At 44.7% G+C, this 27,453-nt stretch overlaps 1 protein-coding gene across 2 annotated transcripts in view; it reads left to right on the top strand.

The window, feature by feature from the left end:
* The window catches only part of LOC308301466 (LIM and calponin homology domains-containing protein 1-like), a 56,156-nt gene that overhangs the window by 19,204 nt on the left and 9,499 nt on the right, over nt 1–27,453 (top strand). Inside the window, exons 5-16 of one of the 2 annotated variants that reach the window (XM_080745463.1) lie at nt 8,082–8,208; nt 8,384–8,541; nt 9,179–9,785; nt 12,149–12,478; nt 12,860–12,995; nt 13,768–13,880; nt 14,492–14,597; nt 17,722–17,750; nt 19,926–20,060; nt 22,278–22,370; nt 25,324–25,506; nt 26,375–26,466. In XM_080745463.1, coding sequence (XP_080601589.1) covers nt 8,082–8,208; nt 8,384–8,541; nt 9,179–9,785; nt 12,149–12,478; nt 12,860–12,995; nt 13,768–13,880; nt 14,492–14,597; nt 17,722–17,750; nt 19,926–20,060; nt 22,278–22,370; nt 25,324–25,506; nt 26,375–26,466 — 2,109 coding nt within the window. The remainder of the gene's footprint in view (nt 1–8,081; nt 8,209–8,383; nt 8,542–9,178; nt 9,786–12,148; nt 12,479–12,859; nt 12,996–13,767; nt 13,881–14,491; nt 14,598–17,721; nt 17,751–19,925; nt 20,061–22,277; nt 22,371–25,323; nt 25,507–26,374; nt 26,467–27,453) is intronic. The other variant, XM_080745464.1, reaches the window with a different exon arrangement.

Raw genomic sequence — 27,453 nt, 5'->3', positions numbered from 1 at the left:
GTGTCACTTTCTGTCTCTTTGTATTTGAATCATCCCATATCTGTTCTTGGTCATGTTATGGTTGGGACCTCTGACCTACTGCGACCCATGATCTTGGGGTCTGTTCGTCTCTTTTTGGTCGTACTGTTTTGTCTTGTTCGTATGCCGGTGTCTCTCCTTGTGTATTATATCTCTTTCAATGTTGCCTTTCTGTTTTCCATACACTCGTTTCCCTGCATGGATGCTAATGAAACAGTCCCACTGAGGCTCCTAGCTTAGATAGAACCCCCAGAGCAGACCCCACTCACTCCCTAAACGCGCCCCGTGAACCCCGGACCGAGCAGGAGCAACAGAGTCAGAGGGACAAGGAGAAAGAGCAGCAGCTTCCTTCTAGACCCTCCATGGAGGCCCTTGGCCTGAGGAGGAGGAGCAGTGCGCCTCGGCTCTGTGCCCTCTCCCCGCCTCACGCAGAGCCACCTCCTGGGGAGACCCCAGCCCTCCTGATGGCCACCTCCCAACAAAGGTGCCAAATGATTTTGCCTGTTTACCTGTAAAAAAAAGAAATTCAAAAAAGTATGGAACATGAGCCGAGTGCTTCAGAGGTTTAGCAACAGGGTGATATCTCCAGTCCTGTGTTGTTTGAGGTGCTCGAAGTTAATATAGAGTTAAATCGACGAAGGTGCCTATATATGTGCCTGTCATGATTGGTTCCCTTGGTCACAAGGATGTATAAGAGGACATGCACCCACGGTGACATCCCCTTATAGCCACGCCCTGAAGAAGACAGTGTGTCGAAACCGGTCTGAGTTAGTGGCCTTTTAATTGGATTTTTAATATGTAATAGCCCTATCTAAATAAAGGCTTTTTAGCTGTTCCTTGACTCGTGAGTGTGCTTGAAGAATTTCCCTTGATGGGACCCCTCGTCGAAGTCTGATTCATAGTTGCCCTGAATCAATCCAGTCAAAAACCTGTATTTCGTTCTGTTCTTCATTTGTTCACTTAAACTTCATATTCTTTGTTGACCGGGGTCTCCCAGGGCTCTTTTCTTCCTCTCCTTTTTGTCTCCTATTCCTTATTTGCAGTGCAGTTTTGTTTCAGGCGAGTAGCTGTCGCGTTTTATCCAGATCTATGTTGGAATGAGTCTGTAAATAGTGGTTACGTCTCTTGGTCAAGGACCTTGCAGCTGTAGCCTGTTGGTGGAGACGTTGGCTGTCAACGGGATGGAACCGATGACATGCCAGGTGAAGGAGAGAAGAATCTCTCCAACAAGCAGTCCCATCCCACCCACCATGGTCTCATCTGACACAGTGAGGCTTGGAAGCAGCAAATGCACAATGCTGTTGTTTTTCTCCCTGTGTAAGCCCCAATGACTGTTCATTTTACTGCAGCCATCTCTCTTGATAGACATTTGGGTTGCTTGAATGATTTCGTAATCCGCCTGCTCTGCGTTATTTCCTACGTAGGCTTTGCCAATTTTTCAACCAATTTAGTCATCACACCAATGCCCGAATTCCCCAGGCAGTGTGTTGTCTTGTCACTGACCCCTACTGGTTTGTCGTTGGACTGGTTGGTCCTTTGTAAGGATGATATTGAAACCACATTCCTCCTTTGACACACATGGAATTGTCTGCCACTTTCACCTGGAAATAAGGAGCCTCAGCAGAAGGACCTTATTCCTCACAGTGCAACACCCCTAAAAGTATCAATACTCCAATGTTGAAATACTCTTTACCTATACTACTTTGAAAATAGCAGATCTACAAGCTCACAATGTGTCGCATCGCGACACATTAGCTATTTTCAATGTTTGAAATGTATAGGGCTGAAGTGGTTAATGTACTCTGTTTTGTGATAATAGTCAGAACCTACAAAGTAACTACGTAAGTAAAAGTATTGGAAATTGGAAATACTCAAGTAAATACAAATACTTCAAATTTGTACTTAAATACAATACTTAAGTAAATGTACTCAGTTATTTTACACCACTTCTTGTATGGATGCTGGGCCAAGCGAGAGGCACCGTGGATGATTTGTATCCGATTGCCAGTCCTCTTAAAGTGATATTTGGGCCACACCACCATTTTCAGTTGGCTCTGGTGTTGTTGTGAAAACTTGTGGAGAGGTTCTTAGGTAGCATACAACACTGATGTTCCAAAAAGCTTTCTGAGGGGATCTTTCAGGATTTCCCTAATAGTTTTCACTTTGGCCTCCTGCTTTTGTTGGCAACAGCATTGATTGCACCTGGAGAAAGAAAGTATTGTGGATTTCTGGCGAGTCTGTCTCGAAAAGGATGTCATTTACTGCACAACCTGTTGCCAGGAGTAGTAGCCTAATGCTGTGCTGTGAATTATCACAGACCCATGTTTCACCCAAACATTGATGCACTCACTGAAAATAACCCATGCATTTTATTTAAGTTGTGAGCCTGCAGATGAGTTATTCTTTTTTACTATTGAAAATGATTAAATTATTATTGGTTTTATTGTGGAAACTTTGCTCATACATCATGTGGTGTATGATTGAGTTTCTCTGCTTTGAACCTACAGTATACATAGCGCTATAAGTGGGGGAAGCCTTTAATAGCCTGTGGTTGTCAGAGAGGGTGATGATATTGTAAACAAAAAAATAGGAATAGGAAAGAATATACACACACACACACACGCACGCACGCACGCACGCACGCACACACACACACACACACACACACACACACACACACACACACACACACACACACACACACACACACACACACACACACACACACACACACACAGTATATCTGTATATGCAGTAAGCCAGAGCATGTTTTTGGAGTGCAGCCAACTATTGTCCTTTGACTGTCAATCCAAGGATTCAAACTCAATTTAGTGTCCTCAGGGGTGTAACACTCTACTCTCTCTCTCATAATACAGCACACGTATATCATTTTACGCTCTGCTTACCCAGATGTGGATTTTGCACTGTAAAGTATAAAAATAGACCCTTAAAGGGTGAAATTTACAGTCAGGGTTTTACATTGTGGCTGTGTGTGCCAGTGCCGTACACACTGTGGAAACAATGCTGAACACATACACATATAGCTTGCACACACATGGCTTGCACACACAAACACAAACACAGAGGAACGTGGATATGCGACCCACCCACAGGATGTAAAGCTATGAGTCCACCTTCCTTCCCAGAGCCTTTCAGTGCAGGACTGAGACCGCAGCCAGCCTCTGTCGCACTGGCAAACACATTCTTCAAAGAATTCTGAGCTCAGCTTTTTTTTTTACAGCATTGTGTCTGGACCCGGGCGCGGGTTCTCAGACATTCTGTCAGAGTTGTGGACAAAGAACAACTATAACAGAGGAATATGTCTGACTGTGACAGCTGATCCAATGTGGGACTTAGTGTGTATAGAAGCACTGTGTTGCCTGTCTGATAATAACAACAAGTGTTTTGTTTGTTTCTTTGTTGTTTTTCGATGCTTTGAGGAATATTTGAGTGTAAACCTTCACATGCTGCAGATTTGTGAACCTTTGTTTGCTTCTTAGTGAATCAAATTTGCTTACAGACAGATGTGTGAGCCACACTATGCTCTTATGTCTTAGATTTATGTCCATGGAGCCTGCATTTAAGTCTCCTCCAGTGGAATGCTGTATGATGATATGTGATGGTAACCAGGCAACTGTTCTAGAGCCAACAACTCATTTCAGTTCTTGCACTGTTGTCTGCTGCGAGATGATAACTCAGCCGATTCTCTCAGCAGTACTCCAGCCCGCTCGTGCTCCGAGGAACTCTTCCCCCGACCGTCGACCCTGGCAGCCGGCACGGCGGTGAGCTCCGAGCTCGCGACTAGTCCCGTCAGTTTGCCCGGGACACACATGGACAGGAAGTGTCCACCTTTGCTGGACGGGGAGGAGGCAGCGGGACAGAGGAAGGGAGGCGCTAGCACACGCACATCAGCTTCAGAAACGGATGGTGACGACGCAGCATGGGCCAGACAAAACCTCTCCTCTCCCAGACACGGCACCTCTCCTGGCTCCCCCCACTTTCTTCCTGTGCCCGCCACCACGATGGTGTCGGTTACCATAACGACCACAGGTACGGGCAAGACGGCAAGACCACTGGGCGAAAGCGACGGGCCACAGATGCCGCCTCCATCGCCGGACAGCGATCCGCCGTCAACGTGAGCCCCGCTGCACTACAACATGATACCAACCTTTTGCCATGTTGAACTGGGGAACTCCGGAATGGGAATTCTCTGCAGCATGTGCCCTTGGCCTCAGTGGCAGCAGTGCTGTCTTATGGATGATGTGCCTGTTTTTGTTTAACCTGAAGATGAAGAGCATGACCTCATTTCAAAATCCTTTATAATCTGTACGCGAAGATGCAAAGTGGCTGTAAAGAAGTATATGATTTTCTTCTTAATTTCCTTTTTTTCTTTTCTTTTTTTGCTCTTCTTGCAGTGACAGAAGAAGCCAAAGAATTTGTTGTTTTATTAACTATGCATGACCTTTCGTGGCAGCCTTTGGCCTTTTTGGACAGAGCCAGAGGTGTACTAACCCCCAACTGAATTTTGGTTGCATTTGAGCTGATTTGAAATGGTATTCTGCTTTCTCGTGTGGAAAATGGATTTTGCAGCGCTCGAATGCATGTATGCACCCTTAAATACATGCATTAACCCATTCATTGCAAAGTACAAACACAATCAGTTGTTATGGCTGTCCGCGACTAATCGACTGAAGGGACAGCCCTATATATTGTCACTGTCGGGCAGAAACCTTGTATCTCCAAGTTTCAAATTTGTAATTTTTTTGTGCAAAGCAAATCCCTGCTTCATCATACAAGGCCGTCGCACAAAAGTAGTGAAAACAGCCGATCTACAAGCACACAAGTGTGCTTGTAGATCGGCTGTTTTCACTAGTTTAGTTATTTTTTTAAATGATAAATACAAAACGAACGCTTTTGGACATACAAGGTTTCCACCCGACAACGACGATATAGTTGATAATTGACAAAAGAAATGAATATGACAGGAATTAGACAAGAACACAGAGGACAATCTAAAACTGATAATAATACACACATCTCACCGACGCACACACATGGCAAATAAACAGCCCATGAAACCATCTCTCTGGTGTTGATTTAGCGAGGGCTTTCTGCACTGAACCTCCCTTTTCTCCTTCTTGTGGCAAGTCATAAGTGAGCCACAAGCCACACTTTCACTCGCACCCCTCCCGACATCACAGAGGATGCTATTTAAAGCCCCTCTGTGAAGAACTGTGCGGCTGAGGACCGAACCTTCATCTGGTGGTCACAGACACACACGGAGAGCCACAGCCTTGCTGCTTGCTGCCTCGGCACTAGTTTATAAAAGGATGCATGCTGTCATTGATGATTCACTGTCATCCAAGCGTCCAGTGTGCTAGCATGCTCTGTTGCTAGCAAAGTACTTTGACTGTGCCTGCTTGCCCTCTTTGCTGGCTGTATTTTTAGATAAGAGCGCCCCCTTGTGCTTGAATGGGTGATGTAGTTCTGCAGTTCACTGTGACAACAGTTGACAAATACATGCCTGTTGCCTGGGTACTGTATGTAGATAGTGGTACATGATGAATGTAAAGGAAATACCCAAACTTTGGTTCATTTTATACCTCTTCGGTCTTTCACAATTTCACCCATTGTCAGCTTTTAAGCCTGATTCATACTTAGTCGCCAAACGGCGTTGCTTGCCGAAGATGGTCGTCCCACAAGCTCTCGACGTGACGTGAATGCACCGCGTTGTGACCTTCCAGATTGGCTATTTTTGGCGAGCGACGCAGTCGGGCAACAAGAGTATGAATTAGGCCGTACACTCATCACGGATGTAATCCGCCAGCTCACCTTCAGGTGTCTCGTGGTAGTGTTGAAGTGTTTGTGTGTTCATCTGTGACTGTGCTCTCTCCTCCATCCTCTCCTGACTCCTGTAGATACAACCACTCTGCTTGTGTCTCAGACGACCCACAGTAAGTTGTCCTTATTGTTGCTCAGAACGCATACCCCTGGCCTGACACTGCACTGCACCGTAAACAAACGACCCAAAACGGAAAGAGCCTGGGTTCAGTATCTGCTACAAGTCTATCGCTGAGAAAGACACTGAACCCGCCGCTTATTGTTGCTTTGGATTAACTTTTAACTTTTTTTTTGCGGAAAAGGAATGACAATGGAATCGGATAATTTCGCCCATTTACACTAGCTTTACTTAACTTTACCAGTGTTCTGTTGTATGAGTAGGGGCTGTAGGGGAAAAAAAACACTTTTACTGGACAATTTGGCTGCTCTGTTGTCACTTCAGCTCCTCCCAGCTGCATGCAATCACACTGCCCTCTCACTATTTCCTGAGCACGAAACCGGGACTTCTCCAGTCCTGCAGACCCAGAACACTGCTGGTTTTCCATTCAGCCATGTAGTTAATAATATCTCCCTGGAGTTACAGGTCTAAACCAATCTATTTGGATGGCTAGTATGGAAGCCAGGAGTACTCGGAGTCCCCAGGAAAAACAGAACTGCTGCCATAACTAAGCAACACAGGACACAATCAAATAGAATGGGCATTTCCCTTGTGTCGCATACATTTGGTGCACCTACGATGGCTTCCACAGAACTCATTCCAATGTGATTACAACGAGCAATGTTTCACATTACATAGAAGGCATTTTAACCACCTAGATACTTGTTTGTAATCCAAGTAATGAACTACAACCTCACAAGGCATTTGCAACATTTTGTGAGCTTGTAGATCTCCTATTTTCTCTTTTGAAAGTGGTTAAGTGTACCAGCCAAAATCTGTCCTACAAACCCAAACGGCAACTTTGAAATCTGCCTTCAGAGTGAGTGCATACAGCACAGCACAGTGACCTGCTGTTTGGTTTGTAGGATGTATGGTTAATGGCCTTTGCAGTGTGTTTATTTCAGTGGAAATGCCCATTTGATCCATTTTATGCTGTGAGAGCAAAGCACTAAAAGGACTGGCATGATGTACTAACTGCAGTGTGTTTCTCACTCACTACAGTATCTCACCTCCTTCAGCTCAGCGTGGATGTTCTCACTGTTATGAAGAGATTGTGAAGACTCTACCGAATGCTACCCACTCATACCTACTCACATACTGTATTATGCACGCACGCACGCACGCACGCACGCACGCACGCACGCACGCACGCACGCACACACACACACACACACACACACACACACACACACACACACACACACAGATATATTAATATGGATGCATATACAGTATATTAACTGTCCATTTGTTTGATTTAACCCATTATTCTGAGTACTAATTATGTTCTGCCCAAGGCCTTTTGCCTTTAATTCTCTGTCACAACGTAACAGATTTCTTGACCTCACAGACAGTGCAAGCAAGATGCCTTTTTTTCTGAAAATAACATCACCTTTGTGAAGCAGAACGGCTTAGTTCATATTGATGGCTCATATCAGCTTGTTGATGAAAGTTGATCTGGAGTATTTGTTTTGTTTATTGTATTGTTCATTCTGCCTCACTCTGCTGCTCTCTTGAAGCACTGCACAATAGAACATGGATTAATATATGATATTATATATTTATCCATTATAGATATTATATATTGTATATTATAATATATGATATGATATGATATTCATAGTAAAATCCTCTTTGTTCATTTTACCACGTAATCCCTCTGTACTAGTAATCTAGTTGATCGGGGTTGGCTCTCTGCTTGGTCCGCTCTTTTCTTCCCCTCTCTACACCAAATCTCTTTGCCTGAAGTAGACAATCAACAGACTATTTTTGGCGCATGTTCCCGCCAGGATAGGGATGCTAGGGTTCAAGTGGTCAACACTGAGGATTTACTGTGTAAGAATGTACAGTATGTCTACTGTATGTGCTGACACTGCTTTTTTATTTTTATTTCAATATTTTCACAAAGCTTGTGCTCCGCTGGTATTGCCATGTCAGGACTTTCTGGAATATTACCTTTACTTACTCTCGCTGTCTTCTCTTTCTCTGTCTGTCCCTCTAACTCTGTTTGTCTGTCTGTCTCTGTCTCTCTCTCTCTGTTTTGTGTACCCGTCTCTCGTCCCAGGAGCGTGAGCATGATTGACATGCGTCGAGAGGAGGAGGCCATCTTGCAGCCTCACAGTCAGGTGCGTCATGAGCGGATGCACAACCAGTACAACGAGCTGAAGGAAGACGAGGACCACTGGCAGGATGTGAGTTGATCATGTTCAACTTTTGGATAAGAACACATTTATTCCTTCTTTTCCTCTTGGTCGGCCTGTGGGTCACATCCATCCATAGAGCTACCGTATCCATTCATTTCAATGAAGTGCGTGTGTGTGTGTGTGTGTGTGTGTGTGTGTGTGTGTGTGTGTGCGTGTTTGTCAGGACCTGGCAAAGTGGAAGAACCGGAGGCGGAGTGTGTCACAGGACCTGATAAAGAAGGAAGAGGAGAGGAAGATGATGGAGAATGTGCTGTCAGGAGATGCATGTCACAGCATGAGGAGGAAGAGCATTAAGACCTACCGAGAGATACTACAAGACAAGTATGTACACGCACGCACGCGCGCACGCACACACACACACACACACACACACACACACACACACACACACACACACACACACACACACACACACACACATACACAATGAACAATGACCCGTGTTGATTCAATACAGTAATTCCCAACCTGTGATGTCGTAAGGATATTGCAAGTGGACCCCCAAATAAAATAGGATTTCATTGATAATATGAAATTAATATAAGTTAGTAAATGATTCCTCTGAACGTGTGTTGGTGCATGCTCATTGCAATGACAAGACCATGGGTGATAACCGGTCTACCAGCCTCCTGGTAGCCAGTAGACAGACTACTGAGCCTTAGATAAGGGATGACATTGGTGATAACAGACCCATACTAAGGGGGATATCGGCTGGCTACATCCACAGTGTTGGGTGTATGGTAAAAAGTGAGGGGATGATTTTATGATGACATTAAATCGGTGTACAGAAAAAGTACAAAACTATGGCGCCACCTCTTTAAAATAAACTTTAAACTGATACTGAGGTGATATAGAGTTGCTTTCTGTATAGGTCCCCAAAAAGATTTCTCTAGTAGTAAGTAGGGTAATAAAACCCCTGGATCTCATCCCTTCCTCCCTATCTCTCTCCCTCCACCAGGGAGCGCCGCGAGGAGGAGCTGCGGGTGGCGTACAAGATGGCCCGCACGTCCGAGGAGGCGTCCAGCGTGCTCCAGCGCTACGCCCAGCGCTTCTCCATCAGCGAGGCGGTGATGGAGCGCCTGCAGCTGCCCAAGCTGCTGGACCGCAGCGTGTCGCATGACCCCAGCGTCCTGCCCTCCTCCTCCTCCCCCACGTCCCCCTCGCACCTCCACTTCACCTCGCTGTCCCTGTCCGCCTCCCCGACCACCCCGGCGGACCCCTCGGGCGGCTGCGACCCGGACGGGCCCATGCGCTTCCTGCGGCAGCAGTCGGCCCCCATCCCCAAGTTCACCTCCACGGTGGAGGCGCGGGTGGAGGAGTTCCCCAGAGACAGCGGTGCAGCGCGGCCCTCGTCTTCTTCGCCACACTCCCCCTCCTCCTCCCCCTCCTCCTCCTCCTCCTCTCAACACCGGCCGCAGATCCGCTCGCGCTCGTCAGAGCCGAAACCCCCGACCACGACCGTCAGAGCCGTGTCGCCAAAACCGGTGCCTTTACTGACGCCCAAGCCTTACGTCCAGACCAGACCCTCTGCTGCTGCTGCTGCTGCCACCACAGGACCATCTAAGGTGAGCGCCACATATCTTACTCCATCACTTAACTTATTGTTAAAGGTAGGGTAAGTGATTTAGGGTAGGGTCAGTTTCAGTTTTCACCATGATCAAGTGGGGGTTCTGATAGTACTAGATACTAACTAGTACTATAAGAACATAGACCCATTTTGTTATTATTTGAATTAAATTAAATCTCTTACCCTACCTTTAAGTGAGAAACAAACGTATTGTTTCTCACTTAACCTTTTAAACCCTATATATCGTCGCTGACGGGCAGAATACAGTGTTTTTTCCCAAATTAGTTCCAAACTCGCTTCAAAGCAGATCTACTGTACAAGCTCGAAACGCGGCTCGGAACGCACATGTCTATATTAAAATTAAAAAGAAAAATGAGACATGCACTTCTTTTTCCTAAAGTACAAATATATAAGAGGGCCAAAATAAAATGTGTTGAAGTATTATGAACAGTCCCACCCGAGCGTATCTGATTAGCTGGGGGGAATTTTCACCATTTATCTGTGGAACCGAGTCAAACTAAATGTAATGCCTCAACTCCTTCTAAGTGCTTGTCAGGGTGGGGGGTCCCCAGTTCAAATATTATGATTACTTTGGGGCATACCCAGTTCAAATATGATTACTTTGGGGGCATACCCAGTTCAAATATGATTACTTTGAGGGGCTCCCAATTCAAATATGATTACTTTGGGGGATACCCAGTTCAAATATGATTATTTTGGGGGGTCACAGCCTGAAAAGGTTGAGAACCACTGTACTGGGGTACACTACAGTGAGAACCACTGTACTGGGGTACACTACAGTGAAGACCGCAGAGCTGAAGTGGAGAGAGAGAAAACAAATGGCTACACGGAACATGGCTTCTTCCCAGACCTGGCAGCCCTCTGCTCACAGTTGGTTGGATGAGCCCATGCCCACCCGCCATCCCCCCCCCCCCATCCCACTGCCCCCTTGGCATTTACATTAGAATGCCACAGAACGCGCCATGGAGATGGGCTGTCATGTTTCCTCGTGGAAACAACAGACTCTCCCCACTAAGAGCCATGTAATGTTTCAACTCTCAAAGAGGATCTACAACTTCCTTTAAATGGAAAAGATAATGGCCCGGAATGAAAACCATCCTCTTGTGTTTTCGCGGAGCGTATGCATGTGTGTGTGCGTGCATGTTGGTGTGTGTTAAAGTGTCTTGGAGGGGGGGTTATTACTGTCCGAAATGGGGAAAGTGCAGAGCCGCTGGTCTGGAATGTCTCGTCACAGGAGCCTGGGCAGAGTGGAGCCCGGGGCTGTGAATGGAGCCCTCTGTTCCCTATTGACTTAAGACGTTGACAAGTAGGGCCCTCTCAATGTGAAGTGGGCTCCCCAGCGCACAAAGAGGGGCCACACACATACACAGGCTGCTGGGAAGGAGATGAGATGGAGACATGGGGTGCAGGAGGGTGGGTGTGTGGGGTAGAGGCGGCCTGAGAGCCTGCATTCACCCACCCAACCTCTACCACTGCTGCTACAGGCCTCTTAAGTTACCAGGCTCCTTAGCAGCTTCTCACACTCAACATGGACTCAGAGTGGCATAGATGGTTGCTGATAGAGGAGGCTAGATGACCGGCCAATAATGATAACATTAACTCATTCACTGCCAAGAAAAATGCACTGTTTTGACTAACACAGAGCAAGAACATGGAAGCGGGGAAATGGAAAAAACAGGATGTCATTTCACATGTTTCAGTTTTGCTGTGATTCCATTTTATTTTTACACCAGGGGGCTGTTCGCTAACTTGTGAAAAAAAAAAAAAAAAAAAAAAAAAACATTACGAGAATCTTGTCTTTGGCAGAAAGGAGTTAGTTAATAACTGTAATAATATAATTAAAGTTCCTGATATATCACACTCTAAAAATAAAGGTTTACTAAGCATTTGCAATAAAATGCCATCATACTCCAATAAGTTAAAGCGAGTGTACGCTTTAAGCAATAGCCGTGTGCTTGTTTGTGTGCATGCTGATGTATTTATGAAAAGATCACCAGCACTCACTTGATCCTTTTTAGGATCTCTTATTTATAGTGTAGCCCCAGCAGCAGATCACTCACAGATGTTTAGAGCAATGGCCTTCCACAGTGTGAATGGCGCTGGGGAAGACTGTTGGCCGTAACAGATCCTAAAAGGGCAGAGCGAGTGCTGGTGATCTTTTCAAAGATACTGTTTTACTGCCAGAACCGTGCATCTGATACACTTGAACGTTGCACCATTCAACTGACGAGCACTCGCCTTTCTCTTTTTCAAGTCATGCATGCTGTATTTCTTTACCCAGGCACCGGAGCGACTCCTCAAAAAATAAAACGTAAAAAACTTCTGTCCTTTTGCAACCAGGCCGACGGCTTGCTCCGCGTCAACGGCGTCCTGGGGGCCGAAGAGCGCCCCTCCACCCCCGAGAGCCAGGACGGGGAGTCTCTGATGTGCTTCCAGCCGTGTCCCCCCACACCCACGCGCGTCACCCACCATGTCGTCGACGCGACAGAGCCCGCCGCGGCGGCAGCCTCTCCCGTACATAGCGCGCACACGTCTCCCAGAGGGCGGCCGGGGTCGTCGGAGCCCACGGAGGAGAGACGCGGTGACGCGACACCAGGCTCCGGAGATGCCCGGGGTGACCTTAAGCTCCGCCCCTCCACCCCGCCCAGTCGACCCACCTCACTACCCACGGTGAGCATAAGAGCCTCTCTCACACATTTTAACATCATATCAGCATCATACTGTATGTCCAAACGCCATACTTTACAGGGGAAAAGAATCCGTGTTCCAATGGATCCAATTTATTATTATTTTGACACAAGCTCTTGTTAAAACATTTCATTTGTTAAATATTTATAGAACACACAGACACCCTTAGCCACTTTCATCCTGGCATCCCTATTTTGGGCTTGTCATTATACGTGACATTTTTCAAAAATATACATTTACAGCAGGTGGCTTTGAGTTCCTGACAAATGATAGAGAATGGCTCAGCTCTGTTCTGAAGGGGAGGAAAGCCGTCAGGTCCAGGTTAGCTGACCCTTCATCTTGTGTGTCCCTCCCCACATATAGGAGCTGCAGAAGCCAGGAGAAGGGGTGGAGGTGACAGGAGGCCGGTCCTCTGTCCCTCCTCCTCCTCCTCTTCCTCTGGAGGAAGAGGTGGACAAGCCAAAGAGTGACACTGCAGGACAGCAGACGGCATCCACAGGTCTGAGCCCAAGACAGGACGGTGCTTCTCAGAAGTCCAGGGGTCCCCAGCAAAATGTGTTAATGCAGCATCAAAATCTGTTTCACCACTATAACCCGCTATTTGAAGATCTACAAGTTCACAAATGCGCTGTTTTGATCTTGTAGATGGGTTATTATTAAATAAAATCTGGATTTAAAAACTAAATTTACTCAAATATACTATGGGGTCCTCGGCACAAAATCCTGTAGAGGCCTGCGGCCAAATACTATTCATTTGGGTGTCTTTGACATGAAAACATTTGAGAACCACTGGCCTAGGATGCTGTTACCAAGGGGCCCATGTTACTGCTTGCCTGCCACCTAGTGGTGATTTGACAGACTAGCAGTAATACAGTGTAAAGTGAAAATTGGAAGCATTTTGTTGTCCATGTTGAGGTTCATAATGTATGCATTAATTTGGGGGCAGGCATTTGGTGCAGTGACAACATAATGAAAATGGATAAATAAGACTAGCACTGACGAACATGACGGACGCAGTGTAAACGGATTTTCGCAGAACGTCCATTCAGACTGATGTATCCATTGAGAAAGCAGACATTATAAAGAGATGGAAGATTATAACAGAAAGATATATATTATGTTCTAATATTTCAAAATGGCTAAAATTACAAATGCATGAAAGAAATAGGGAATGGGCGTAGGTTTTGGATGTGGATCCAGGTAGTGGGTTTTGGATGTGGATCCAGGTAGGGGGAAACTACTAATAAGTGATTTTGGTGATGTGTGTGCAGAACGCCAACAGACCGTCCAGGAACAGACGGCTCCAAGTAGACTAAATGCTCCCATCCTCCTGAAGTCAGAGGCCAACACACCACAGAGTCAGCCTCAGCCCACAGCCTCCCAGGTAGGGATGACTTTACTGCTAAGGTACCAGTGTCAGTGACGAACACTCACTCAACCATTAAAGAAAAGTAAGTGCTAAAAATACTACTCCTATTTCATGCAGTGGAATGTCACACTGCATAGTGTAGACACAGACAACACACATCACTCTGCATTCAAACTATTGTGGCGTAAGGATAATGTGAGATTGCTCAAGGTCTCATGACCTAGGCCTTCTTACTGTGCCGATATCTAGGCTAAAAACTAAAGGTGACCTTTGCAGTTGTAGCCCCCACTCAATTGCCCTGAGGTGACAGGGAATGGGTGTGTAGGTTGATTCCTAAAGCTTTTAAAAACTCACCTGTTTCATAAGCACTTCATCTTGTAATGTGTTGACCTTCTGTGTAGTTTTCACTGTCTATCGTTTTATCCTGTTTTCTATTTTTATTTTTATGATATCATTCTTTGTATATTACCTTGTTGCTTGTTCACAACAAGTTGTAATGCAATGCATTTTGAGCTTGTAAATCTGCTATTTTTGCTATTTTGAAAATGCTTGAATATTTCCCCCAATAATGTATAATAGATTGTGAACCAATGCCCAATCAAATTATGTTCCAAATCTGACTGCAGGTCAGTGAAAGTACCCAGGAGTGGCCTACGAGAAAAGAGAGTCTACCGGTCATCAACGATCCACGATCTCTCAGTTACGACCCGCCATGCAACACCACAGCAGCAGGTAAAACACTTTGCCATCCGCCAGGCACTAACATGATTATAATCAACTCACTCTTCTCCACCGTTTGACTACAGCACATCCTCCTTGCTCACTCCTTGCACTCTTGCCGTTTGGCTGTTAAAAGTAAAGCGCGGGACAGTGCTGAGCTGATCGGCGATTTTCGACGCATGACACGATTCATAACCACGTATAAATCAGCTATATTGCATCTTACAGAGCTAATTGCCTCTGTATACGTTTTATGTTCAATACAGTAGCATTTACAATGGTGATGAGACTGCAGACATACGATTGAATGAAAATATTCCACCCCGGCTTCCGGCAAATTAAAATCAAGCTATTATGATAACATTGGTAATCACTCTCCATTGCATGAGAGGCCGTAATGATCTTGCTTACCATCCCAGCTCCCGCGGGACATCAGTCCCCAGTGTTGTGCATGAACGCACTCAAAGAGCATTGAACTGGATTGATCCGTTTGCAACTAATGAATGTGAGTGTTGTTAACTCCCACGAGGCTCACTGTTGCAAGTGGATGAATTCACGATGTTATTGTTACATCTTGTGTACAAGTACATAAGAGTACATACAGTTCTTTGGTTTTGGTTCCTCAACACAGCCTTGTAGTAGCAATAGTCAAACAATAGTAGCAGTAATAATGAACAGTGACAAAGAAAGAATAAAGACGCTAGCTAGATCGTGGCCTTTTCTCCAATACAGAGAAAGCAAAAAACACTTGCGTCCTTGGAAAGAATTTACTTGTGAGCTCCCACTGTTTTGACTGAAACATGCACAGCTGATTAGAGCAGCGAGCTGCAGTGTGCAATCACGTGACTTCAAGTTACAAGTTCATTTCAAAGACGGGCAGGTCTTTTTTTAAGACCTGTTTTGGGTCCTTTTATGCCTTTATTGACAGGACAGTAGACATGACAGGAAATGGGGAGAGAGATGGGGTAGTGGAACCAGCAAAGGTAGCCGGGATCGGGACCCGAACCAGCGACATGCTGCTAGGCTACACTGAGCCTATGTGGTATGCACCTGGACCGGTAGGCCAGTGGGCGCCCCGGACAGGTCCATCTCTGAGTCTGTCTTTGATACAGATAACAGAGAAAGATGGACTTGTAACGCGAAGTCACGTAATCACACACGCTATTTTTTCAGTTAACGCATCGGAGCAATCTTTTTTTCAGAATCTGTGCATCAATTCATGCACACTTATATTGACAGCGGGAAAGACACATGGCTGTGACTCTTCCAGTTCTATACAGGACATAACCACAGGGTGGAGCTATATTTAGTTTTAGTTTCATAATTTGGTTCAGACTAAACTGCATCTGCTGTATACCTTTACTCCACCTGTTTGTTTTCACTTTATGGATATCGGGCAGAAACCTTGTATCTCCAAGTTTCAAATTTGTATGTTTTTCACCAAGTAAAGCCCTGCTTCATCATACAAGGCATCATACTCAAAAGAAATGAAAACAGCTGATCTACAAGCACACAATGTCTCGCGGTGCGAGGCGTTTGTGCTTGTAGATCTGCTATTTTCACTAATTTAGTTCATTTTTTTTAATACATTTTTTTATCCCACGATTTTGTAACCCATTTTTCACCCAGTGCCAATTGCCTATGTAATCCTGGGCTCTGCTCTCCCTCTGCCGTGGCTGGGGAGACAACGGACTGACCTCATGCTTCCTTCTATGCATGAGGAGCCCAAGTTGCTTCTTTTCACTTGACAGTGGAGATTTCCCTGGTTTGGACGTAGCGCGTGGAAGGAACACTTTATTCCAACCAGTTCCTTTCCCCTGCATCAGGCACCCCGGCTGGCCGGGGGAGGCATTTTTGAGACCAGGATTACTGCATGTTTTTGTGAGGGTATCAACCCTAGGAGACACGGGGAGAACATGCGAACTCCACACAGAAAGGCCCTATCGCCAACCCCACCTAGGGTGTGGGCGCTGATGACGCGGAGGGAGGAACACGCCCCCAGTGCCCACAGTGTCCCCCGGCGGGAATCGAACTCAGGACCTTCTAGCTGCGAGGCAAAGCACTAACCACTGCGCCACCGTGCCCCCAATTTAGTTCATTTTTAAATTGATAAATACAAAATGAACGGTCTTAGACATACAAGGTTTACACCCGACAACGACAATATAATGTTTTACTCATTGTTTTTTTCTTGGCCTTTAAAAGTAATCTAAGTGATTCTATGATGGCATACAGTCATTCGTTGACTTTGGGAATTGAGTAGCTGGGCAGTGTTTCAGGGCTGGGGAACGTGAGCTAGTTAGGTTTTTGGAACTGTGAACTTGGAGCTATACTGTAGCTCTTGTGAAGTGTGAACTTGCACAACACTGTCTGTCCCCTACCTATCAACCGCCTTCCTTTCCTGCCATCTTTCCCTCCTATCCCACCCATACATTGTTTTGCTATAGAGCTTGCAAACAGTGTCAGGTGTCCTCTGGCAGCCACCAACCCTAAGCGTTGGGAATTCTTCACTTCGCCAGGTAAAGCACTCCCTTAGGAGCATTGAATGTACTGGCTCCCTCTTCCCAGGGGCCAGGATACAGGGCCTGAGTCCCATCCCTTGTTTTGTTTTAGCTTTTCCATTTGTGATCAGGGTGTTTTGGGTGGAGATCATTATGCATTCGTCCAGTAATGTTTTTCTTTTAGGTGTTTCATCCATATCGACTGTACTGTATATGAATCCAGAGTACAGTTGTTCATGGTCTGTCAAATAACTCATTTATTTTTATTGTAAAGATGTCTCATTAGTGTGGCCCGAAGGGCAACACACTGTAGTTCTGGGGAAACTTTATTTTCACTAAATAAACTTTCCGCTGCCATTGGAAATTGATGAAATTGAAGGAACAACATTTGAGGAGTGGTGCTAGCTTGAGTATTGGTTGAGCTTCACATGACAGTTAACTTTCTGCAGAATATAGTTGCAATTACTTGCAATATACTTGCAATTTCCAATTGCATCTTTCTAGTTATTCATCCTCATTGGTATTTCATGTTGTTGTGCATTGTATCCCTTTTAATATCTCTGATAATTTTGTAATACATTTATTTGATGGATATTGATTTCCCCACTAACTGTTCTCTTAACATTGCTCCACAGAGGAGGCTGAGAAGGATCTTCGTGGAAACGTGAGTAAATCTGACTTTTTGTTGTTGACACTCAAAAGGCTTTACCTGTCCTCTAGGTTTACCAGATGTCTCTTTTTCTGGTATACAGTCTTACGTATTCCCCTAGATCAGAGGTTCCCAAACTTTTTTGTCTCAGGGCACCCCATGAATATTTTTTTTCATCCGAGGCACCCCTACATTATATCGTCGTTGTCAGGTGGAAACCTTGTATGTCCAAAACCTTATCTTTTTGTGTTATTATTTTAAAAACTATTTAAAGGCGTTGTGTGCTTGTAGATCGGCTATTTTCACTACTTGTGTGACACTTTTGTTTGATGAAGTAGGGCTTTTATTTTACCAAAAAACATACACATTTCAAACTTGGAGATACAAGGTTTTTCCCTGACAGTGACGATATTCATAATTTTCACTCCCAGCACCTTATATTTATAGCATATTTTAGCAATTATGTTGTGAGGAAAACATTGAGATAACAGCCATTTTGGTTAGAACTGACTGAAAATAACTTTGTACTTCAAGTTTAAAATGATATTAAATATATTTTTAAGTGTTATCAAATGATCTCACGGCACCACTGGACTGCAATCGTGGCACCCCAGGGTGCCCCGTCACCAACTTTGAAAACCCTTGCCCTTATCTGGTGTAGTCTTTAAAGGAGTAGTTCACCACTTTTCAACCTGTCATATAATAGGTCCTCACTAATGTTCATGATAAAATATCAACATTTTTTTCTACTCAGTCCAAGTCTCCTAGGAGAGCTGTGGGAAGTTCAGAATCCATCGTCTTGTGACATCATCATTTTCCAAAAGACATTTTTAATCAATAGTTTTGAAAAAAATATTTAGATTTTTATTATCGCGAGAACAATGGCTTCCACTTTAAAATTGCAACTTTTCAGGAATAGAAAGCCTGCAGTTTCTATAAGCTGGATTGGCAATCGATGATGTCACCCACAGCCCTCCTCTGAGAAAAAAAAAAGAAAAGCTATTTTTGAGTGAGGACCAATTATATGAACATAGGTTGAAAAGTGGTGGAGTGCCTCTTTAAGTATTCCAGATGTCTCTTTATCTGCTATAGTCTTATGTATTTCCCTATGAGGTGAACAGCAGGGACTACTTTTTGTGTGTTTGTAACAACAATTGACATCACAAGTGCTCCTAATCAAATAACACTGTCCGCCTACCAGCCACAGCTTCGACAGGGCATTTTTTTTCCCACTCTCTCTACTCGCATGTTGTTTTCTCTTTTGGCTGTGGAGGGAAGAGTAGTTAGCTGATGTTTTACTGTGATGTAATGCTCACCGCCTACATGCATAAAGATGAATATCCTGCATATCGTTGCTGTCGGGCAGAAAACCAGCCGTCTCCATTTTTCAACTTAAAATAAAGAAATACATGTATTTATAATCAGTGCTATTGAACACCATGTATGTGTGTGTGTTAGTTTAGCAAGTATTGAACCAATGAAAAGTATTACAAAGTGCTTTTGACTAAACCTCAGGTTCGGTCAAACCACCTAACTCCAACTTTGGAGTTTTTCCATCATTTATTAGTCAGACGGGGGAGAAAAAAAACATATCTCCACATTATGGTCAAAAACCTCTAACTCCACTTTAGCTGTGTTGGGGTAAAGTGATGATAATATAACATTCAAGTATCTGACAATGTATAAAGTCACCATACGAACTTTGATGAGGCTTTTTAAGTTCATAATTTGGACTGGTTTCTGTCTGACAGCAGAGTTATCCTACAGTATATATGCAGGGAACGTATGGGACGGTTCTACATTCAGTGTACTGTAGCTGCTGCTGTGGGGGTCCTTTGCATGCCAGATGCTGAATCTGTAGAAAGTGGCCAACATTGCTCTCCTTTTCCTGTTTTGTGCTCATCCTTCTCTTTATGTGTTTTTCTCTCCTTTAGTAGGAGCCATTTGGCTAGCATTGGATTAGTGCTGTTGTGGTAGATGAAACTATTTCTCCTCCCTCCCTCCTTTCTCTCTCTGTGTGCGTGTGTGTGTGTGTGTGTGTGTGTGTGTGCGCGTGTGCGTGTGTGCGCGCACGTGTGGAATGCTGGCATCCTATTGGTGTGTCTGGGTTTGTGGTTGTGTGCATGGGGGGTGGTGGGAGGGGTTGTGCATGTGTGCGTGCGTGCACATATCCGTGTGTGTGCATGTCAGTACATGTCTGTGGTGCGTCAGGTGTCAGTCCCGGTGTTGTCCCAGGCCACGCGGGGGGACCGCTGGTCTTGGGACCCGGACGAGGAGCGAAAGCGTCAGGAAAGGTGGCAGCACGAGCAGGAGCGCATGCTGCAGGTACACCGTGTAACTATATAGCAGCATGGCGCTAACAGGACTTCCATTGGCCGTGTAGCTCTCAATGTCAACAAAGAAGTTGCATTTGCCAAGAACGAAAGCTAATTGGTCGTTCCTTTATGGCTCAGGGTTTGTGCTGCTCTGCTCTCAAGGTTCTATTGGCATTTTCATTCCAAGAGCTCTACCTCGATGGTACCGCAGTGCCATGGTTGTCAAAAAAGCACCAGTGTTTTATCTCTCTTTGATAGATCCATGCTTGGATTGGCATCTCCCTCAACATACAGTACAGTTAGTACTGGGAGAGTACTGGCACAGCCCTAACACAGTTTTGCTCTATGGTTCCATTTTAAAATAAAGATTTAACCGCATTTCTGTATATTGTTGGTACTGTTACGTGCTTCATAGAAACAGAAAACCTTATGGCATATGCCAATACCATTAGCCATAAGCCAGTAGCTATGTTAGCATGCTAGTTCTGGCTAAATACACACAGGTAGGGGCTTGTGAAAAAAGCATGGATGAATGCATAAGCTAGGCCATTTCTGATGCTCCATTTGAGCTTTAAGCGTGTTGAGCTACACTGGCACGCCCTAATATGCTGACCACGATACTACTTGGACTGACTGTGTTTGACATTAACCTCTGCAAGCTTGCCTCCATGTTTGTTTTCTATCAAGCCAACTCCAAAGTCACACAGCCTGGCTACTGTTATATACACTTTTGAGCACTAGAGGGCAGCCCTGTGCAATGGAAGAGCCCTATACTAGCTTGGTGGTACAGTATGCTGCCTGTGTCTCACATCACACCCACCCACACCCATTGAAATCGCTGTCCAAGGTTTGCTGCTGCTGCTGCTGCTGCTGCTGCCCAGACCACCCTCTCTCTCCTCCTCCATGCAACCAAACGTGCATCTCAATATTCAGCCTCCTTTGTCCAGCCTGTTTTTACGGTGCACTCAACCTGTTGGAGCTCGTAAAACTGCACTCCCTCCATTCGGCACATCACTTCATCTCGAATGTGACAATCACACGTGTGTCTCACACACAACAACAGGGAAGAAAGCACATTTTGTCTACTTGTCTGCTGTTCCATTTGAGATGCGGCGAGACGGATGAATGACCAGCGCGTATGGATGACCTTTGACTTGCTTCTCCACTCCTTCCTGTGTTGTTTCTTTGTCAGTACTGCTCTTGGGGTTCCTACACACTGGTCTGATAAAGTCAGGGGAAATTAATTTGACGCCGTTATCCTTATGATGTCTGTTTGTGAAGAATAAACGGTATGCATGTTATGGGCCTGCACGCTAGGGCATTAACGACTACTCAGTCGACTTCATTACACAAGTCCACTCCCACCACAGAAAGTCGAAAGCCAAAGTCGAAAAAAAATACGTTCTATTGTGAAAATAGCAGATGTACATGCTCACAACGCCTTAAATTAGCACTTTAGAAATGTGCAGATACCCTCTATACACTTAAACGTTATGTTGGTTTATTTACAGTTGAGTGAGAAAACAATGTTTCACATTAAGTTAATCATCTGGGCACCCGTGTGTGTGTGTGTGTGTGTGTGTGTGTGTGTGTGTGTGTGTGTGTGTGTGTGTGTGTGTGTGTGTGTGTGTGTGTGTGTGTGTGTGTGTGTGTGTGTGTGTGTGTGTGTGTGTGTGTGTGTGTGTGTGTGTGTGATCACGTCATCAAACGATAAAGTCGACTTCAACTCAACTTTTTACTGAATCGAGTTGACTTGCAAAAATCACAAGTCGTTAATGCCCTACAGCACGCATGACCCAAACTAAAGGACAGGGAAGTGTTGAGTTTTGGAATAAAACGTGTGTAGAAACCCTAAGACCTGCATGTTCTGCTTTCTGCTCAGCCTGCTTCTGGTCTGCCATGTTTACATTTCTCTCTAGCTTCTGTCAGAGCATCACACATTAGCGAATATGTCAACCATGATGTCACATAGAAGTCTGAAACTGTTAAGGCAGGCAAAACGATCACAAGGTTTATTCCTTACCAGTGCTAACGCTAATAGAGTTCAAACAGTGTGAATACCTTAACCACGTCCCTATTCTGGGCATGCCATGTCATTCAGCAGAAAGTAGGTGCTCAAGCTGAATTTGCCAGATCATTCACCGAAATGATTCCTCCCTGTTTGTTTTCTTGCGTGCTGCTCTGTGCTGCTGTACTGTATGTCATCTCTGTGTTGCCGTGGTAACAGGAGCAGTACCACTGTGAGCAGGCCAAGCTGAAAGACGAGTGGGAGAGGGCCCAGAGAGAGGTGGCTGAAGAGGAGAGGAAGTACCATGAAGAGGTGTGTGTGTGTGTGTGTGTGTGTGCACCGCAAAATAGCCCCTTCAGTGGGGAAACTGTAAAAAAGATGGATCCAGTTTAGTTATTATTTAGTCACAAGCTTTTTTTAATACGTATCATTGGTTCAATTTAACTATAAACTAGAAATTCAGTCTGTCGAGGTGCCAACTTAGTATGGCCTACTTGTGCACAAGTAGAGTGCGCCATGAGGTGCCATGAGGTGCGCTCACCACTGGCATCACCACTTCCAAAGAAAAAACTGCTATATTATGACCAGTGACATCTACAAGCTCACAATCTGTCGCGGTGCGACACATTTTGGTTTCCTCCCAATAGCGACAAAATGCATCTTACTATTTTACAACGTGAATGACATTTGTCTTCACAAAGTGAAGACAAATGTACATATTATATTATTTGTTAATTAGCTTAATTATCATTTAACTAATTATTATTATTTTTTTAACTTTTTTGTCACATGCACAGATATTCACAGGGTCAACATTTACATCATTTTCATTATCATATTAGAGTCCTTTTTAATCCTCTGTGGTGTCATTCTTCCGGGTTCGTGTATTCCAGTCCATTTCTCCCATTTTTCAAGAAACAACTCTTCCTGCATCCTGAGTCTGTGTAAAGCTGGCCATACACTACACGATAATCGGGCCCGACTGAATCGGGTAGAATTAAACACTACAGGATCATTTTTTCAGATTATCTGGCCAGAGAATCTAAACGGGCTCACACTAGCCGTTTTGAACAGTCGGGCGCACCGCACGCTACAGGATTCTATTCCGATTGAGTCGGGCCCAAACACAGCAATAATAAATAAATAATTTATATAATGAATACAAAACGTCACTGTTCCGAGAGCTTCGCCTTGCAACACGCGCGCAGACGCACATACAAACAAACACATTATTCTATCCACTCACAAACACACCATTGCCTCACGCAACGAAAAAAAAAAAGCTTCAAATGATACTATGACTCCTATGAGTTCACTTTGACGCGTTTCATGTTCATCCATGGATCAACTCTGATCGACTTTCCCCCTCTCTCTCCACTGCTAAAGTCAAGTGCTGCGCGCTGTCTGCTGGTGCTTCTCATGGTGTCTGATTTATGATTAGTCGTATGACTGTGTTGCGCAGAGAACATATCAGATCTCCAAGATCAAACTGCGTCCCTCCGCGCCACATTGTAGGGTTTGTAGATCAGGCAGTGGGCGTGTAGGCCTACTTGCACTCGTGCGCTGTTCCCACTCCAGTCTGTGACTGACTGGTAGTGACTATTTCTGCTGATATAAAACAAACTCGCGACCATTGAGTTTTAATTCCCATCGCAAGCAATCATGATACAACCTGGGAGGATGGATGTGGATCATTATTTGAAATAATAAGCAGTGTATTTATGTGTATTGCTTTTTTTTTGGGGGGGGGGACTAGTTTTCAGTCCCAAATATACTGTAATGCTTTAAAAAGGACAGGCCTATTAGCCTAGGCCTATATCCATTATGTTTCTTTCATGTCCGCTCCAGGTTTATCATTGTCAGTTTTGATAAAGTCATTTTATTTTATAATAGTTAAGGTAACGTGCGCGCATATTTTCTAAACCTGCTGTCTGTTAAAATACGAAACGCCTGGCTATGCGGGGCGCGCTGTGCCCGGAGTAGCCAGGAGTTGTTAACCCAGCTGGTAGATCAAACAACGAGTTGTACCTATGGCCAATTGGAACTTGAGAGGAGTAGAGATTACATAACTGCACCGTGCACGGACCATCAGAGAAAGTGACTGACGTGGGGTGAGCTGCTGTTGTAGGCTGCTTCCACCACGGACGGTTCAAGTTCGCAAGACAGGTTCAAGTTCAAGACAGGCACGTGTCTGCTTTTACTTTAGTGGCCATGGCCTATAGGCTTTCAATCATGATTTCCCCTGTCTTTTAACAAATTATCGCGGTGTGGGCGGATGGATCAATCAAATATAATCATTAAAAAAAGATCCGAGGGCACGGAGATCCAAATCCAATGTCCCAGAGAGAGAGAGAGAGAGAGAGAGAGAGAGAGAGAGAGAGAGAGAGAGAGAGAGAGAAAGAGGACGGTTCTGTCTGGTCCATTTGAAGAACTGTAATCCAGCATTTTGAGGTGGAAACATGGAGAATGCACAGGTTTATCATACATTTGAGAGTGAGAACCATAAGTTTAATGTAACTTAATTGGAGTTGGAGGAGGAGAGCAGAGCTGGAAAGTTATTAGCGAGTCCAGACTTGCACTAATTGGTTTGGCCTAGTTTTACGTCTTTGTTGATTGATTGATTGATTTCGTGTGTGTGTGTGTGTGTGTGTGTGTGTGTGTGTGTGTGTGTGTGTGTGTGTGTGTGTGTGTGTGTGTGTGTGTGTGTGTGTGTGTGTGTGTGTGTGTGTGTGTGTGTGTGTGTGTGTGTGTGTGTGTAGAGAGAGAAAAAGAGATAGCTCTGTCACTCAGATGCTCAGAGACTTGCGTCTATCAGCGGCTGCTGTAGGCTACCTATTTTCAATCAGTCCCCTGCTGCTATTCCAGACCAGTAGACCTACTGATCCAGGAAAATATCAAACATGTTTGAAAAGAGTCGGGCAACCCCCGATCGTCCTCCGAGCCACTCGGCTGGGCTCCGAGTGGATCTGTGAGACCTCACGCTAGACGACGTTCATGCCCGATTGTCGGGCCCGTTTCAGTCGGTGGCAGCCCGATTGTCGGGAGGGTAATTAAATAGCCCGATTATCGGCTAGTGTGCGGCCAGCTTAAATCTCTCCATTACATACATTTCCTCCACAATGCACAGACACTGCTGTTGGGGAGTCACTTCTATACCATAGTCTCGTTATTACAGTTCCAAAATATTATGTTCATGGTCAGCGTCCAAGTTTCCATGTACAGTAACTCTAATTCTAAGCGCCCTCCCATCACCTCCTCCTGACAGGAGATGAGGATACTAGAGGAGACGGTGACACCGCTGACCCCTCGCTCCCCTGCTCCGCCCTCCCCCGGCCCTGCAGACCCCTCCTCCTCCACGCTCTCCACCTGCACCACCCAGCCGCAGGACGCCATCGTTCGCTCGCTGGCCGACTGGGAGCGCAAGCAGGAGCTGCTGGAAAGACAGACGGTGAAGGAATTACTGAATTACTGAGCTGACCCATTGATGTTGTGCACAAACACACACATGCACAGTGGTGCGAAAAGTACTACATTTTACTTTAGTAAAGTATCAATACTGCAATGTAGAAATACTTTCTTACGAGTAAAAGTCTGGAGTGAAACACTTTCTTGAGTAAGAGTACAAAAGTATTGGTATCAAAATGTAGTTATAGTACCAAACGTATAAAGTACTCATTAGGCAGAATGTCCTGTTTCACGATCTTTCAAATGTATAAAATGTATAAATGTCTTTTAAAAATGGCAGATGCTATTTTCAAATGGCCGAAATAGGGCTGAAGTGGTTAATGTATCTTCTGTAATAATAATCAGAATCTGCAAAGTAACTAGTAAATACAGTTTAGATTGTAGAGGAGTAAAAGTATAATATTTGCCTCTGAGATGAAGTGGAGTAGAAGTAAAATTATTGAAAACTGGAAATGCTACAGTGAAGTAAGAAATACCTCAAATGTGTAGGCTACTTAAGTACAGTACTTGACTAACGTGAGTAAATGTACTATGTTACTTTACACCACTGCACAAGTGCACTACTTGAGTAAATGTACTAAGGTACTTTACACCACTGCACAAGTGCACTACTTGAGTAAATGTACTAAGGTACTTTACACCACTGCACAAGTGCACTACTTGAGTAAATGTACTAAGGTACTTTACACCACTGCACAAGTGCACCTAAGTGCTGAGACTTAGGTGCACAGAGAGGTACGTACATACCGTCGTCATCGGCGCGTGACCACTGACATTGACCGTTTGACTGAATTCCCTGTCTTCTGATTGGACGGTGACCTAATTCCCTGTCTTCTGATTGGATGGCACAGAGGGGGGGCACGGAAAGCGTGGAATGGAAACGGCGGGACGACAGGAGCAGTGACATCAGCACGGCGGACGAGAGCACGAAAACAGGAAGAAGGTTGGTCCGTCCGCTGCACTGTTGATTTGGACAGCAAATCGTTGTTGTCGGGTGGAAACCTTGTTTGTCCAAAAACATTCCTTTTGTATTATAAAGAAATCTTTAAACTGAAAATAGCCGATCTACAAGCCCACAACGCCGACTGTTGAACGCAACAGTCTAGTATGATGAAGCAGGGCTTTACTTTTACAAAAAAAACATACACGTTTGAAACTTGGAGATACGAGGTGTCTGCCCGACAGCAACAGAATTTTCATTTAGATTTAGTAATAGTCTTTTGAATAAAATTGTATTTAGTTTTAGTCATAATTTAGTTATCTGAAATGATTTAGTTTTAGTCTAGTTTTAGTTGTCTAAATATCGTAAGATTTTAGTTGACTAAATCTACAGTTGATTTTGTCTACACAGATCTTTTTGGCAGGCCTTGATGACATTGTAATGGCTGATTTTACACTTGGTTGTGTGCTGAAAATAGTCAATCTAAAAGCTCACAGCGTGGCGTGTTGTCAGCTTGTCGATCCGTGTCAAAAGTCATGTCTCACCTAGACACAGGATCTGACACAAATGTTTACCTTAAATGTATCCCCTGAGTAAGCAGGCAAGCTCCATTAACGCAATGGTAAAAATGTCAGCCCTTGTGCAGGAAACTGGGTTCAGATCCAGGGTAGAAGAGGAAAGCTACATAGTGCTTTAAGTTTAAGTTCAGACCATCGTAACTGCAGTTACAGACATGTGTGCCTACATCAACAAACAAACAAGCACAATGCACAAAACAAATCACATACTTACTCTGTGTCTACTCATCTCACACAGTCTGAACATGAGTTAACCATTACGCAACAAACCCATATCACCCATCGATCTGAAACCAACATGTAGCAATTTCATACGTTACTTCCTGTTTGTAACACTGTTTTACTGATATGAGCATTATTTTATTAAACACCAGCTGGAATATGTTATGGAAGCTCTGTAATCCTTGTCTTT

The sequence above is a fragment of the Nannobrachium achirus genome (assembly GCF_963921795.1).
Source record: "Nannobrachium achirus genome assembly, chromosome: 17".
Taxonomy (NCBI): Eukaryota; Metazoa; Chordata; class Actinopteri; order Myctophiformes; family Myctophidae; genus Nannobrachium; species Nannobrachium achirus.
The sequence above is the reverse complement of the archived record's forward strand: the minus strand, read 5'-3'. Positions and strand labels throughout refer to the sequence as shown.